Below are 17,507 nucleotides of genomic sequence, written 5' to 3' on the forward strand. Positions count from 1 at the left end.
ACAGGTCAAGTGGGGGATCTTCATAGGTTATTAGATATTGACTAAATATATGTGTGTGTTTTTTCTGCTCCCTGTCCCACCTTTCCTCCCTCTCTCTCTTTCTCTCTCTGTCTCTCTTTTACACTCACTTTGTGGTCAGGAAATCATAAACTTCAACTGCCGGAAGCTGGTTGCCTCCATGCCCCTCTTTGCCAATGCAGATCCCAACTTTGTGACGTCCATGTTGACCAAGTTGCGGTTCGAGGTGTTTCAGCCGGGGGATTACATCATCCGGGAGGGCACCATTGGCAAGAAGATGTACTTCATCCAGCACGGCGTGGTGAGCGTCCTCACCAAAGGCAACAAGGAGACCAAGCTGGCAGATGGCTCCTACTTTGGAGGTGCGTGTTGGTCCATCACCCACAGCAACACCCACTGCTGTTGCTCATACATTCCTTAACTTGTCCTTGGCATGCAAGGGTGGCAACATGTGGAACTGGTACCACAGTAACCTCCTCCTCCTCCACCCTCTGTTCTTCTCACCTGTCTTGCAGCTTTCCATATAGTAAATTGTGCAATGAGAGGTGACTGGGACTCACGAGTGGTGCAGGAGTTTAGATAATAAATGATAACAAAACAGAGAAGGGGAACTTAGTTCTTGTCGGTTCATTTCTTTTTGCCCCAAGCAAATGAACAGGTCTGTGAAGCTGAGAACCTACAGAAAAAAAATGGAGCGATCTCAATTCTCCAGGCACATTTATGGTGTTGCCTAGTCCTGCTATCTGGCATCTGTTATATGAGGTACTGTAGAAACTTGGAGGAAAAAACATAGTCCATTATCTCCCCAGCCTGTGGCTGAGCAAAATGTCATGAAGGTCAGCAGGCAGGCGTAATGTATCATCTGGAACAGTCAGGTCAGAAAAGCATATGAAACAAGATTTAGGATATTGTTCTTCTGAGTAACACAGAGACACCCACCCAAGCCCTACAGAGACCTCACTGACAGCTCAAGACAGACAGATCTCTGGTAGGTGCATGTTTCAGTACAAGCACTGAATGCACCGCAATTAACGGCCTACTGAGAGGGGACAGAATGAAACCTGCCTTTCATTCCCTTCTGTAAGGCCTTTTCCTTTTTAAAAAATTCCTATCGTGCATTTCCTACACTCTTCTTAGTCTCTTAGGTCCTGTGAAACAACCTGTCTGCATCTACCTGCAGTACAAGGATTCTGCACATCCCTAGTAAGTTGGGTCAGTTTGCTGGGATTTGGAGTTCCAGGGTTGGACTCAGGATACCCTGACTCTGACCAATTTGATTAAAATTGCTGATGGCATTCAGTGTGTTTTAGATACCATACACACGGCTCTGCACACACATTCAAAGATGACATGGTCTTGTAAGCACGATGTCCTTAGGAAAGCAGCCTCAGGAGCTCCCCGCTGAGTGTTCAAGGAGCGTCTGTGTCTAAGTCAGGCATTTAAGGTAAAATCAAGGGCTTTCTGGTCTATATCAAGCTGGGCATCCTCCTAGGAGTAGCTGACTGCAGTGTAAGTACACCATGAATTAGTGAGCAGCACTAACTCAGTTTAGTCTGACAATCTGTAAGCTTGTGGCACATCTACAAAAAACTTCACAAACTTTGAAAAGACAAATGTTCCAGGCATGGGGTTCAAAATTACTGCCAAGCACCAAAGCCACAGGTCAGCACAGAGCCTTTACTACAAATCTAGAGAGAGGACTGGCTTCAATGAGAGCACAGCTTGACCTGCTCCCAGCGCCCATGAGGAGCTGGAGAAAGGCAGCTTCTCCACTCAGAATGAACGAATGGAATCTTTGATAATCCACCATAACAAAACTTGACTGGCTAATTAGATCAGCAGAATCCCTGGGCTGCAACTGTGTGTAGCAGCTGCCACAGCCAAGCCCCCTGGTATTTTTAAATGTTATCGCATATTGAGAATATTACCGTTGTTTGTGTTTTCAGTGGGAGAGCAGGTAGAGTCCAGCTCGAGAGGAGACTGGGTGTGACAGTGCCAGGGCTTGTGTCACAGGGTGACAGTGTCTGTCCCCATGTTCTCAGGCTGGCTCTTTCATTCCAGAAATCTGCCTGCTGACGCGTGGCCGCCGTACAGCCAGCGTGCGAGCTGATACTTACTGCCGCCTCTACTCCCTCTCCGTGGACAACTTCAATGAGGTGCTGGAGGAGTATCCCATGATGCGGCGAGCTTTCGAAACCGTGGCTCTTGACAGGCTGGACAGAATTGGTAAGTAAAAGGTGTGAGGGTCTCCTTCCCATTACCTGCTGCCCTGGCACCCCGTCTCCATAGAATCATACAATGGTTTGGGTTAGAAGGGACCTCAAAGATCACATAGGTCTGTAGTTCCTTCTCTGGAGTTGTGAAGTGAAGGAGATTCCAACCTGTCTCTTCTTGCCTGACTTCAGCCCCTGCAAGGTGCCCCATTCACAATCATTTAAATCCCCATCTTTCTCACTCTTTTTCTTTCACACGTACACATTTCTGCTGCTCCTGCTTTCATTTGTTTCCCTTTCTAAGAGGTCTTTTTGAAGAACTGAGATCTGCAATCTGAGTCTATCAGGGCCACGCTGATGAATTCCCTACATTTTGAATTTTAGCTCAGAATGTGTAAGTACCCACAGCCTCTCAGGTCCAAGAGAAGACAGCCCAGGCTGTGAGCCCAAAGTCCTGCAAGCAAACCCCAGTATTTCATTGAAGTGTTTTGTGGCAGAAATAATCTCTCAGCACAGGGACTTAAGTGTTTGTTACAGTGTGACCTGATTTTGCAGGGATATGGTTGTTGGTATTAATTTTTTGTAAGACAAAAACTGGCAGCAATGTTGATGAGGAAGAGAATTCTTCTCTTGTTTATCAATGCATAATGAAATGCAGACATAATACTCCTTTTTTGGACCTTTTTTTTTCTGGCCATATTTGACAAGCAACTGGAGAAGCAGGTAGTGCTGTAGGGAAGGGAAAGCTTTGGGTGCTTTCTGATCCTAAAGAGACTCTTGTGCAAAGCCATCAACCAAACACAGCCACAGAGGACCTGCCCAGCTGACTGTCAGAGCCCAATTATAAATATATTCAGGAGGAACAGGCACCTGATGGAAGGAGGCATGGAACAATTGCTAAAACCTAACCTCCCACAGCCCAAAGGAAACACAGGTAACCAAGGAGTATTGCTGGATGGTTCTAGCTCATAGTGACCCATCCCAGGATAATCTTGTGTCTGTGGGAGACATCACCTGTGCTGCAAATATCCTTGTCTAAACAGAAAAGCCAAGGATATTATTCCTTGGTCACAACCGGAGACGTTTAACACAGAGTGATTAAATGACAAGGTTGTGCAAGCAGTCTTTGCAGAGCAGGGGACCAAGCATTGCAGAGTCCCAGTCTAACTCCTTTAGCTTCTTATTCTACATCTCCTAAAACCACTTGCATTTTCATCGCTTTTCAGCCTCAAAAAGGTCAGCGTGGGTCTGAGTACAATGCAGAGGCAGGAGGATGATGGGGTGAGGGGGTAGGGAGTAAGCTGGCATCCCAGCAAGGGGTGCAGTGCCTCTGGGGCTTTTCGTGCCAGGAACATTGTATTCTGTGCATCTCATTACCTGCTGCAAATCAGAAAGTGTGACCCCTGAGGAAAAGGTTATGAGCTAAATATGTCGAGTTTGGCAAAGCCCACACTAATGAGGCCCTAGTGTAAGTGGCAATAGTCCCATCACTCGGGTTATTTAAATTAGACTGTACAAAGCACTAAGGAAATGTAATGTCAGGTGCAACCATGGATGGGTCAGCTTGACTTTATCTGCAGTTCTTCATCTTTAGACGGTCAGTGCTGCTCAGCACCCTAGTTTGACACTCTCTGTGACTGTGTATACACATGGGCAGGGCGTCCTGTGCCCTTTGTCTTTTGCTTTGGGTGCTACTGCACACACAACTAAAATTCATGGAAAATTCTGAACCAGCATGAAGAGCCTCACATGCTTCTTCCCCTAGGAGAAATTCCCTTCCACGCACAGCGGCAAAATGTCAGTGTAAGGTCAGAAGGTGACACAGAGCTACTGGAATAACAGGCCCTTTGGAGCAGAGCTCTGGCACTGTCCTCCCCTCCTTTTGCCATTCTGCTGACCTGAGACAACATCAGTTCTGCGCCATATAAAATGCAGAGACCTTCAGAGTCGTACTTTTCAAATCCCTTTTTCCCTGGCAGTCAGACTTGAGGGCTGCCTGTTCTCTCAACTTTACATCCTGTGCTATTGCAAAATAGCATCTTGATAGTACCTTCCAACCCTATTGTGCCCAACACTCTGGAATTTCATAAATAACCTAGGATAGTTATGCACACCCTACTGAAACTAGCAGATCCTATGGAAATCCTTGTCTTTATAAATAAGGCGTTTCTTCACCTTCCCCCAAAACGTGCACCATCCAGAAAGAGCAGCGCAGTAGCTGCGTTAGTCTGCATGGATTGACTAAGGCTGGGATTCCACAGAGGTTTGTGTCCCTGTTTCACTCTGCGCTCTGAGTAACTTCAGACTCTGAGTAACTCCTCAACCTGCAGAGCATCACACACCTAACGCTCAATGGGCTCCAGACCTGAAGGCTGAGACTCAAGAAAATTAGGCTGATCACTGATTAATGACCGTTTTATCACTGACTGAATCTTCCTCTTGTTCTTGACCAAGCTGTAAAATTCTTTGTCATATTTGTTCAGTTCTCCAGTGAGTAATTCTTTGTGTGACAAGCATTTGTGAATCGGCCCAGTTTGTGATGCACCAGTTACGTAAGTCACATCGTTCTGTTCCTGACTGGCTTTGAAACTGGCTTTCAGTGACCACTGAAGCTTAAAATTAGATTTTCACAACTGTTCGCACTTGTAAAACACAACCGCTTAAATGTTCATTGAAAGTAAATACAATACAGGTCGTGGATATTGTCGAGTCAAAATTCACTGATGCATTGAAAAAATATGGGGGGACAATTATTGTGTATTGTTCATTGTGCTGTAATAAACACCATAAATGTGTGGCATAAAGTTGCTTACCATCCGTGCCGAGGCCGCTGGTGAGAGCTGAGAGCATACTTAAAGCCAGAGGAAGTTATTGATTCATTTTTAACAGGAATTTTTTGCCACATAGTTTGCAATGCATACACTTTGAATGCCCATTGCATATGTTGCAGTTAACCCAGGGTTAAAAGTGCCTTGCACTTCCTCCAGGCATTGCAGATGCTTCTAAAACTAAAGCTAAGACATCACAATACCAGTCTCCAAATATAATAATATAATAATATAATACTGTTGCAGTAAGAGAGTGTCTGTTCAAGATAGATATTAGAGTGCTAGAAGTTTGAAAAGCTTTATCATATGAACAAGCCACAAGAATAGCTGTTCCCAAACTTTTTGACTGGGCACCCTGTTTATCAGCTCGTGATCATGCTTTTGCAATTGCAATCCTGTTGGGTTTGCAGCCCCGCTTGTCCAGGTCGTGCCTAATGCTCTGGGATCTGCTGCCTCAGAGGAAGGGCTGGCCTGCCTTGGGCTGGCTGAACTGGGAATGAGAAGAGCCGGGATCTGTGCCAAGCGCTGCCACACATTCCGTTTGTCCTTGTCGTGCCTTTGCTCTGTGCCTCGGCACCTCATCTCTTCCACAGGGAAAATAAAACCAACACAGGTGGAGCTCTGTCTTTGAATGCTTCTTAGCTGTCGCGTGGCAGGGGCTTTGCAAGATCATCCGAATAAATGAAACGAACTGAAACGTGTAAATTAAACAATAAATACTCAGCATAAATTTTACACTGTATCTGCATCCTAGTCCCAGATTGGTTTGCCATACCCCGGTGGGTAACCCCTGAAGAGCTGCACATGAGATGAGCAAGCAGATTTGGTCATAAGGCTGTATACATATCTACATATACTTATTTGAGGCTGCTGATACAGACACAGGTGATGTACAGATACAAGTTCCCATGCCCCAGGTAAACAACGGCAGAGTATGTGTGCTTTGGGAGAGAGCTTTATTTCAAAATCACATTGAACTCTGTCCAGCCCTTTAAGGAGGTGGAATCTTATTTATTATCCAGGTACAGAGCAGGTGAGGGTGTCCATGGCTGACAAGAGATAACACAGGTTCTTCGGTGTTGTGTCCTCTCTAATAGCTTGAATAACCCACAAACATAACTGTGAGGAATCAAAGTACCGCTATGTGTATTCCTCTGATTTGAAATCCTCTCCCATCATTTCCAACAGTACAGTGTAGAGATATGAATCTGACTTTTATAGTCAGCAGAGAGAAAAAGATGTTTAGAGTGTGGTTTGTCTTCTCTGAAGGTGACTATTCAAAATAGCTCAGGTGAATCCCACCCTGGAAATGCTGCCTAGCACAGATGTGCAGGGTAGGAGCGTGGACTTCAGCAGGAATGGAATATTTGAAGTTGTTTTTATTTGGAAGTGAAGGCCCAGACTCAGAGTATTTGCTGTTCAGCCTGAGGAAAGATGCCAGCAACCCACCAGCTGTGCGTGAATGCAGATTACTTCAGCTTAATTAAGGTGAACTGGCAACCCTGTTCACCTGAATATGAAGTGCCATTTCTCATGCAAAACTCTAGAAGGAAAATAAAGCCAAAGATACCCCAGCAGGAGGGACAGTGCAGGGTGGTGATGAGATCCAGGGAGACCTGTATTTGAGTTTGTAAATGACCTTGGTCACATCAGTTTATCCCAACCCCTTGCAGGGCGCAATTTCTTTGGGCAGTTTGGTCTCCTAGGCAGGAGTCACCAGGACTACCAAAGGGTAGTTGATTTGCTGGGAGACAAAAAGAAAAGTGGGGGAGTTGTAGGAGATAAAGTATATTTGTGCCTCATCTCTGTGGGTCCCCCAAGTTATGGATTCCTTTTATATTCAGGGAGCCGCATCCACACCTCTTTGCATCTGCATCAAAATAAAACACCTGTTCAGATGACATTTTACCATTCCAACACCTTTAAAGATAATTTTCAACCCTCTCCTTACTTATATGAAGTAGTGCCTGTTTCCCAGCTGCACCTCTAGACTGAGGGGGCTTTTCTGCCTGGAAGGCAGTCCAGCAGCTGTCTGCAACCAGACCAGCTGATGGCAAACTGGTGACTGCCCAAGTGTGTCCCTGTCACAGCTGTCAGCTCCAGCAGGCACCGAGGATGGAGTGCAGGAGCTCAGGCTGCAGACACAAGCACTTGGAGGAGGAGGCAGCTCTTTGGTCTCAATCCGCAGCCATAAGTAACATCCAGGACACCGTGCGTGTGGCAGCCCAGGGCGTCACAGGCGCTCTAGAGTTACACAAAACGTGAAGAGGGGGAGTGAAGAACTTACTTGATTTTCAGTTTTGTTTAACTGCCATGAGATTCATCAGACAACATCGTTCACCGTGTGTCATTTGACCTACAGCAGTTTGGCCCAGTTGAAGTTTGTGTTCCGTCTGTTAAAGAAGATGCCACAGATTTTGAAAGATGTCTGTTCAGTTTATGGGAGAGGAGAAGCAATCAGTGGCAGGCCTGAGCTGTAAGGGAGGGAAGACCTCCACTTGAAAAGATAGAGAATTGTCCATTTTACATTTTTGAACTCATTATTGTTTGTTAAGATGGGTAATAAGACCGCAGATTCAGCTGTCCCCAGTAAAATTTATTTCCCTTATAATATGGCATTTGGATTTCCCACAAGAAAACCTCTGTGTGCAGGTATAATTCCACATCGGCTTGCAGGAGAGAAGGGAATATTCGTGGCACAAGAACACACGTATGGCAAATACTGCAGAGTGGGTCAAGAGCTGCACATCCAGCTTGTAATGTGTTTACACAGCCAGGCTCTCAGGGAAGTTAATCTGAATTAGTTTCCAGAGCAGATTTGTTAAGTGCACCAGACTCTTCTGTTGATGCTCTTAGATGTGATCCAGCTGGCTTGGCTTTGCTTTCACGAGCTGCTCTAATTGTGATCAGAAACCTTTGCATGCCAGTTAATACAGTTCAGTGTGGGTTAGCCTACCTCTGAGAGAAAGTCAGGCTTGGACAAGAAAAGAGCACATATACTGGGAGTTAAGAACTGTTTTCAAATCTCTGTTCCAGCTAGTACATACTAATGCTCTGGGATCTGCTGCCTGCAAAGCATACAGTTTTGTACATACTAGCAAGGAGAGGAGGGCCAAGGAGAATCTCCATCCCCTGATGGAGAAACGGGGGAAACATAGTGACAGAAGGTGAATAATAAGAAGCGAAGACCTGAAAGAAGTCAGCATGTGTCACTTGGACAGCAGGCCAGGGCATAAGCCAGCCTAATAAAGTGAGATTATTTCAAATACATGCAAATTCAGAGAGGAATTTAGTGACCTGAATTCTTAAACTGCAGCCGGTGGGCTTAGAGCTGAAAAGAGAAATGAACAGAAAGTCAGAGCTAATTTCCCCTGTGTCTGTGCGGAATTTTAACAACTGAAGGCTAATTTTGATTATTTGATGGAAGAATTATTGTTGAGTGCTGGCTCCTTTTATGAAATCACATGAGCCTTTCTCCTTGGTCTTTTGTGTGCTATCTACAGTTGAGGAAAATCTGACTTTGCAGTTCTTTATTAAGGGAGAAACATCTATTTGCTTAGTTTCCATAATTTTGCATACCCTACTCCGCTTCAAAGCACCAGTAGCTTTGCAGTGAACATCTTCTAGGCTTTAAATATCTTCCTTTTCTTTTTCTTCCCCCTGTGTTTAGCCTATTGTTCCAGTGAGGAAAATAGGGAATTTTTAGAACCCAGAGCACTCGATTAATGGTATTTATTTTTATCTATGGGGGGAAAAAAAATCATATTGTGTGGGGAGCTGTACAAAATGAACGAAAAAGTCAGTTGTGCTGTGGAGACCTTTTAGTCCTAAGTCCCTGTGCTCCGGTAGCAATTCCATAATTAAGACAAGGAGGAGAAATAAATTCAGAACCACTGGCGCAAGCAAACTTAGTCCTGCTGCCTTGTTTCCCGTTGGCTTCTGTTTCATGCAGGACCTTAGTCAGACCTGCCAGGAAAACGTCTTTGTCCCAGCAGGACTCTGCCTGCTCTCGTCTGCTGCTGCTTGGAAGGAGGATTTTCTTCAGAAGCAACTAATAAGACTTAACGTTGGTGTGTGGAAACATCATGTAAATGATACAATTAATTAGAATAGTGGAACCGATTAATTTTTCGGTTTGCTAACCACTGACAATTCTGAAAAATGATTTGGAAAAATTGCAATATTCTGTTTTAAAAACAACAACAAAAAAATCCAAGGTGTTTGCTGGAACTGCTTTATGAATTTGACACAAATTTAAGGAGCTTTGATGAGACCCTTTTCTGGTAAATAGTATGCACGTTTGGAAAATGTTAGCATATTCTCTATCTAGTGCTGTGCCGAGGAAACCACAGTCTGCTGTTCAGCTCTTTCTGTGTTTCCAAGAGCTCCGGTTATGAAAACATCAGTCCCCTCAATTCACCCGTGCAGGTCTGATTAACATTGCTGTGGGTTCTCATTTGAATTGAGGGCAGCACTGGAAATTGCAGACTATTCAAGCACAGACGAGCAAATCAGAAGCCAAAGACAGGTGAGATGGAACTAAAAGAGTGAGCTGAGGTGTGATGATGGAAACACCGAGCGGTTGCTGGTATTGAGCTTTTTGGAAAGCTGCACTAGCAGCATCTGCTGTTTCTCCTTCTTCTACCCCTTGCTGTTCCTCCTCAGCCCAGTTTTGCTACAGTCTGTTAGCAAGAAAGCAAATGTGGCTGGGCATTTTTTTCCCTGGCTGCTTTGAACTCAGCGTGTGCCTCCCATCCGCATCCTGACCTCACAATTGTGCAAGGTAGCGGCAGGTTCCCCATGCTGGGATTTGTACCTTCAACTCCAGAAAGAATGATTTACAAACCTGCAATCCGAGTCCCTCTTTAGCTCCTGTGCTGGCCAGCATCTCTCTTACCTGTCTGTTTTATTTAAGAAAGGTTGGTTGTTCCTTCTCTTGGAGCAGTTAGTATTTCTAGTTCTGTTTAAGCAACTCTTTGCAATCTATTTTGTTTGTGGGCACGTATGTGGTTCTAGTAGATACCAGGTGGAAATGACTGTGTTGACCCTCTGCGCCATTCACTCCCTTTCACTCTGTTCACTGCAAAAATGCTCAGGAGTTTAAAGGTGACATTCATGCTCCCTCTGGTGTGCCTGGCTGCGTGAAAGGCAGGTGGATCTGTAGATAGGAGCTGTGTGTTCTAGTCCAGTATACAATGACACAGACATTATATACATTTTTGCTCATTTTTTTTAATGGGATTGTCTAAAATCACAGTATCTCTTAGGTACTCCTGGAACTGAAGGGAACGGTTCTTAGCAGCCTGTGAAGTTCCCTATAAATCAGTATCAAATCGCCTCTTCTCTGAGAGAAGCTGAATACATTGTACTTATTCACTGATGTTTTTCAAGCCCGATTCTTGTAGTTATTTTCTGTACCTTTTAATGCTTTGCAGCTGGACACCAGAACTAAAACATCATACTACATGTATGCCTTCCCAGCATTATGTGTGATAGTGACTATTATCTCCTTTATACTTTACAATTTCCCCCTTACTTGTGCAATAATTGTTTCACCCTTTTTGGGTGGTAGATTTGGAACTCAACTATTTATATTCAAGACTCCACCATTTCAGAGCTACTTTCTAGGACACCAGGGTACCAGCTACTGTCTTCAGAAGGTCATTCAAGTTCTTTGCTGCCAGGTGTTTGATTTTACATTGGCTAGAGTAAGAGGCATGTCCTTAAACTTCTACTCTTTAATCTTTTACAGATGTAAAACATACATCATACATTAAAACACCCAAATGACAATCCAGATGTCATCTATGCACTGTGTACATAGAGATCTGAGAAGGAAATTCCTCTGGAATCTCACTGGGCTTTACTACCCAACGTAGCTGTCCGCTCTTAACCATTCCTCCTCAGAAGCCATCTGCTGGCCAGTTTAAGCTAGGATGCTATAAGGGACAAAATAAATATCATACTGTGGTCTTAGTCGATAATATCAATGGTTGGCTTATCTTGAGAGTTGCGATTTCATGAAAGCATGAAGACAAATTTAGCGGATGAGGCCTTGGTCTCAGGAAACTTAATTGACCCGGGCTGTGCTGCCAGCCTTTAATTCTTAAAGCATGACATGATTTGGGGGTTGAAATACAGAAAAAGAGGCCTTTCCACATCCACGCCTCCTTTCCATACCTGCTGCTATGTCATGCTCTGTAAATCCACAGCGTTTGGCAAGATGCTCTGTGTTTGCCCTGGTCCTGTGTGGGATTGAGAAGTGATCAGCCAGGAACCAGCAGAAATTACGTTTGAATCAGAGCAGAGTTTTCTCAGAGGATGCGTTTGGTTCAGGAGCAGGGTTAATACAGCTTTTGATCTGATCCAAACTGGCTGGTGCCTCATCTAGAGGTGACCCCTCTACACTCACCCCCTGAGCTTCAGCTACAAAGTGAACTGTGCACAGACACACAACCAGGGCCGGGGATGTGCACACACACAGACACAGAACTTACTGCGCTGAACCCTTCCACTCCAAACAGCTTCAGTAAAATTAAGTGAAAAGGAAGCCTGTAGGCAGGTGCTATCCACACTGATTTTGTAAGAAAATCATTCAAACCGGCATATACCAGCTCTTTATGAATCAATGCTGGCACATTTACCGATTTGCACTCTGTTATGAGAACAGAGGTATGAAAACCACTATGCAGAGAGCTTGTCCACATCAGAAATCTTATTTTTTGAGAAGGCATTTGTGCTCTGATGAAAGGGCCTCACGGGCAGCATCTCATCCCCCAGCTCTGACCAGTCCTGTTCTTTGGTCCAGCAGAGAGCATCCCTCCAGTGCCAGCTGCATGCTCAGGCCAGACAAACTCATTACGCCACATTTTCCAGCCCATTTAAAAGGCAAAACGCTGAGCTAATATTTTGCTGCAGGTGAGGAAGTTCAGCTGGCACCTGATGTTTGCTGGCCTGCAGATTCCTTAAAGTTGGGGCTAGAAGGGCACGGCCAAGTGAGGTGGAAGCTGCAGCTCTTACTTGGGCCAGCTGAGCTTTTCCAGCATGTAAAGTCCTTCCGTCCCTTATTCCATAGAGAAATTTCCTTTCCAATAGAAACACATATTTGTCTCCAGACGGAACATGTTGCACGAGGCAGATGAGGAAAAGGTGTAGCTGAAGAACATTAGCTGAAAACTGAGGAGACTGGACTGGATTTACATTTTTGAGGTTTTCCTTTGCAGACACAACAAAATGACAGCCTTCAGATTTATTCTCTTTTTCTAATGGAAGTTCAGATTGTGAGGTGCAAAATGAGAATCTTCCAGATTCATAAGCTTTGCTACCAGTCTGCCACACTTATCAAAAGTGGCTTTACTGTCTAAGTCAGAATACATGTCCTGTCGGGCACATTTTTATGGGTTCTTGAGGTTTGTTGATCATATGATGAAACCAGAGGATGTGACGTTTGTACTCTTGTTGCTGGAGCACAGAGACTGTGCACAGATCCCATAATGACAGAAAAAGTGCCGACAATCCGAGGAAAGTCTGGCAGGAGGCTTTGAGGAAGCCTCCTGTGCTTTGACATATCCAAATGACACTTTCTCTCTTCACTTTCTCTACAGGCAAGAAAAATTCCATTCTGCTGCACAAAGTCCAGCATGACCTCAATTCGGGCGTTTTCAACTACCAGGAGAACGAGATCATCCAGCAGATTGTGCAGCACGACAGGGAGATGGCACACTGCGCTCACAACGTCCAGGCTGCCGCTGCCGCCGCCGCCGCTGCCGCGTCCACCCCGACCCCCGTCATCTGGACCCCACTGATCCAGGCGCCCCTGCAAGCTGCAGCGGCCACCACTTCTGTGGCTATAGCTCTGACCCACCACCCGCGCCTCCCCACTGCCATCTTCCGTCCTCCGGTGTCCGTGCTGGGTTCCTTGGGCCAGCAATCCAACCAGACTCCGAGACAGCTTAAAAGGCTGCAGTCTCTAATCCCGTCGACAGGGCCTTCTGCCGTTGGCTCTCCCTCCAGTACTCCATCCCAGCTGCACACCCCAGGAGCAGAAACGCCTTCGTCCTCTTCCTTCCACATCCAACAGCTGGCAGGGTTCTCAGCTGCCGCCGGCTTAGGCCAGTTCCAGGTGGGATCCCCTCCGGGTGGCCCGAGCCAGCCGGGTTCCAGCAGCATGTCCTCGGTGGGACCGAGCCAGTTCCAACATGCGCCTTCTGGGTCACCCCTGGGGACAGCTCAGCCCGTGCAGCAGCAGCAGCCGTCAGCCCTTCCCAGCGCTGGCTTTGGGCACTTCCAGCAAGCCACAACTAGCTCCCCATCAACATCGCTCACCCAGCTCTCATCAAACTCACCCCCCAGTCTTCTCAACCAGTTCCAGCCTACCACAAGACCGCTGCAGGGGGGACAGTTACAGCAGCTCTCGGGTAGCGGGACTTTGGGGGGAATGAATCACTTCCAACCCCCTCTTTCTTCCAACTCTCCATCCTCCAGCCTCAGCCAGCTGGCACAGGCCTCTGCTGGGCCATCCTCAGGCCTGTGCCAGACACATCCAAGTGCTTTAGGATCGTTAACTGGAACGATAGCCCAGCTCCACCAAGAACGGCCGCCCTTTGCCTCCGTGTCTCCGCTACAACAGTCTGGCGTCGCCTCTCCCTGTTACACCCCTTCCGGCCTTAGTCCTCCTAGTCAGAGCCCGGTGGCGACAAGAACTTTTCAGTGTGGCCCTTCGGGGGCCTCAGGCTCTCACGGATCTCTGCTCCTGCCTCAGACCGCCAGCCCACCTCCGCAGATTCTGCAGTCCAAGAGCACGCCGCCTGTGCCGCCAGGACGTCTGAACCAGGACATCAAGTTGATTTCTGCTTCCCAGCCATCTTTGCCCCAGGAGCTGGCTCAGACGCTGAGCCAAAGTTCTCCTCATTCCTCTAGAGAATCTATTTCCAGCTTCTCTCCTTTTCCTGGGGGAGGGACCGGACTTCTTGGGAAGCCTTGTAGCTCAATTCCTGGGCGTGTGACTTTACCGCGTCAGATGTCCTCAGGCTCTTTACCGCATCCGCTGGTGTTTGGGGCCGGCGCTGCAGGCGCTCTGACTGCTGGCGGGCGGAAAGAATCCATAGTGCTCACAGGGGATCTGGAACCTGTCAGATCCAAACTGCCCTCCAATTTGTGAGGACTCCTTCTGAGAGCTGGTTATGTCAGCCGTGCAATTCAGTTCCCGATTAGACTTTCATGAATCATATTTTTTTTCCTTTTTTTTTTTTTTTCTCCCCCTCTTTTTTCTCCATTTATTTTATTTAGGTTTAACTGTGATTAGAAACAAACAAAAAACCACATGAAAAACAACAACAAAAAAGAAGATAACCAGGTATTCTTAGAGCTATAGATTTTTGGTCACTTGATTTTATAGAATATTTTAATACATGAAACAAAAGGATATGAGCAAATTTAATCCAACGAGGTAACGCACAGACGAGGCGTGTGCCTGAGCTGGAACATATGAATGATCAGCCATAGAAGCCACCAAAAAAAAGGTTTTCCTGTTGAGACAAAGATCTGAGGTTGACGTGGGCCATGATAGGGACCATCAGGTTGGGCCTGTAGCTGGTGTGTGTAGAACAGCTCTGGTTGGCCTCAGCTTGGCCTGGCTTTGCACCAGCTGTGAACCCAGCACCTGTTGATGGGGGAATTGGATGGCTCACTGTGCGCATCAGAAAGATTCACTTGCCCCAGGTTTGCTCCTGGATCAGCAGGTTGCAGAGGAAGCAAGAAGAGGGGCGAGTGTCATTAATGCAGTCCCATCTAGGGATTTCAGAAGGGCTGAGTTTTTGCTTGGACTCCATCTGAAGAAGATAAAGGTGACCAGGAGATGGACGGGCATGACTTGTCTCCTTCTTATTCCACTGATGCTCTAGTTGGGAACAAGAAACAATCCCTTGTAAGTCCCAAGGAGGGCAGTGAATATCCCCTCTGTATTATTGTAGGCGTCACAGATGTGGGTTGTGGGAGAAGTCCTGTCTCTGCCAGCAGAAGAGCCCAAGCTTCAGCCTCCCCGTGTTTTTTTTTACCGTGTGTGCTGCCTGCCAGGGCAAAGCGAGGGGAGGGACGGGGATAAAGGCAGCACTTTGGCCTTCCCTCCCTCAGTTTAATGTCTCAGTGTCCATGGGCTGACTGCTTTGAAGACAACTGGGTAGAAAAAGATGGAGAAGTGGGGTGCAGTCACCCCAGCCCTCTTCCTCCTTAGCCCAGGGGAGTCTGAGCTTTGAGGCACCAAGCCAAGAATCCTCCAGATTTGCAACTACGTTTCTACCATTTAAATCAGATTAGAGCAGAAATTCGGCCGGCCGTGGTCCATGCTTCTCTGACGGGGGAATTGAAATCCTTTGCTTGATTTCACCAGCAATAAGCGCCTGCATGTGGCTGGCGTTGGGCTTGTCCTGCAGCGTCACGGACACATCTGGGGCCTGGCAGGCACGTGCAGCTGGATTTTTCAGGCTCCCCTGATATAAGGCAGTCAAAGCGGGATGGAGACGGTAAGGGGCCATTGGGTGTGCGCAGTGCTGAGAAGCGACAGCTTTTACCTCTAGAGCAAACGTCTCCTTTTCTTTTACTTCGATCCTTTCTTTCTCTCTCTTTTTCTTTTCCCGTAGGCCAAGAGGTGTCTCCAGCCACCTCGCTGTAAAGAGTCAGGTGCTCAATTTTTCTAACAGGTCTTAGAAACACATGTCCAGCCTCCCTCTGTTCCCAGCGATCGCAGGGTCCTGGCAGCCCTCAGAGGGAAAGCCGGACTTCATGCAGCAGTGCCAAAAAACTTCTATTTCCACAGTAATGATACAGGTCCATAAAACTCCCTCTTTTACCTCTTCCCACCCCCAACTCTCTCCCGAAACACTGGCTGACAGTCGTTTTTTATACAGAATTGTTTGCAAAACTCTTGACATGTGCCTGTATCTTGAATGTCGCTGCAAGCATTACTGGGCACTCCTGCTTCAACGTGCTTTGGTGGCTCAGAATTCAGATGTAATCAGCTTTGGTCTTCCTTAAAGGGTCAGGGGAACTCTGGAAATGTTTTTTCTACTAGCTACATACAAGTATATATGTGTGAGTGTGTGTGGTGGGAGGGGTGCGTGTGTGTGTCTGTGTGTGTGTGTAGATTTTATATATCTATCTATATATACACACATGCTTTTCTATATATAGTATACAGTTATACACATATGTAGTCTATTTATGCACATGTGTAAGCACGCACACACACACATATATATATATCTCCTAGTTTTAAAATACATGTCAATTTTGACCCTCCTGTAGGACTGATTGGCAGGTGATAATTATAATCCATAGCTCCTGCTTTTCCAAATATGTACAGGTTCATCTTGAAACAGAATCAGTTGCCGGAATTGAAGCAGACTCAGACCCTCTCAGATTTTCAAAGGTATGAGGCAGTTCCTAGAAGCAAGACTCACAATATCCTTTTAAGTTTGATATTTCTTTTAGCGATCTTTTTTTCCCCGTGTGCTTAGAGGGCCCCTAGAACGAGCATCTCAAGAGGTTGGGAGCTGTTTGGGTCTGGGGTATTTAATAAAAGGAGCTGGTTTTCAATGCCGAGCGCTCTTGGATGACGGTCCCGTGACTGCTGCATTGGTACTTGAATCTCAACAAGCCCTGTGGACACTCAGACAAACGGAGGGGCACAGCAACACCCCGAGGGCTGTCTCTGGTAGACGTGCGTTCCATCCACCAGTCTGGTGAACATCCTTCTTCGGTTGGGTTCCTTTGCTTTGTTTTTCACGGGGATATTTGATTTTCCAGTTCTTAGCAGTGCAGTAGCCAATATTGAGTTATTCCGACTGGACCCCAGTCAACACTAGGCTTGTCTCAGTAGGTGGAACTATATTTATTATTATTACTACTGTTATTTTTTGGTTTCTTTTTTGGGGGGAAGGGAGGGAAGAGTTCTAAGGGTGGGGTTTGCAATATAAAACACACAATAAAAACCTTAGTAAATAAAAATATGAAAAACCCATCCCTCTGACTGGCTGTCTGCTTTGAGTGTTGAACTTCAGGCAACGTGAGGTGAGGTTTCAAGAAGTAAAAAAACCTTGGGTGACATTTCAGTCCTCGCTTTCCTACTGGACAGAGGAGCTGGAGGGTTTTGTCTCACTACCTGTATTTTCCTGATGTCTTTAGAGCTTTAGTAGTGCATTTACCTGCTGCCACATCTCCACCTCACACGTTCTTGTAGGAATTAAGTCTTAAGCCGTTGACAATAGAAGTTTATAACTTTTGCCTACACTTGAATTTTTAACAGTAAAAAGGAGAAATCTGTGATCCTTGGAGAAGAGCCTGAGGAGCCCTGCCACAGGATCTGGACCTTAACAGCTCGGAGTAGGAGCTATCACAGAAAGCAGACAGGAAACCAGAGAAATGAAACAGCTGTTTCGAGGTCTCACACTAA

At 46.2% G+C, this 17,507-nt stretch overlaps 1 protein-coding gene across 3 annotated transcripts in view; it reads left to right on the forward strand.

Moving 5' to 3' along the window:
* The window catches only part of HCN4 (hyperpolarization activated cyclic nucleotide gated potassium channel 4), a 137,083-nt gene extending 120,010 nt beyond the window's left edge, over positions 1-17,073 (forward strand). For all 3 annotated transcript variants that reach the window (XM_065077113.1, XM_065077112.1, XM_021300777.2), the window contains 3 exons: positions 140-380; positions 2,080-2,244; positions 12,664-17,073. In XM_065077113.1, coding sequence (XP_064933185.1) covers positions 140-380; positions 2,080-2,244; positions 12,664-14,219 — 1,962 coding nt within the window. In that variant the 3' untranslated portion in view covers positions 14,220-17,073. The remainder of the gene's footprint in view (positions 1-139; positions 381-2,079; positions 2,245-12,663) is intronic.
* Positions 17,074-17,507: the final 434 nt, after the last annotated feature.

The sequence above is a fragment of the Columba livia genome, chromosome 11 (genome assembly GCF_036013475.1).
Source record: "Columba livia isolate bColLiv1 breed racing homer chromosome 11, bColLiv1.pat.W.v2, whole genome shotgun sequence".
Taxonomy (NCBI): domain Eukaryota; kingdom Metazoa; phylum Chordata; class Aves; order Columbiformes; family Columbidae; genus Columba; species Columba livia.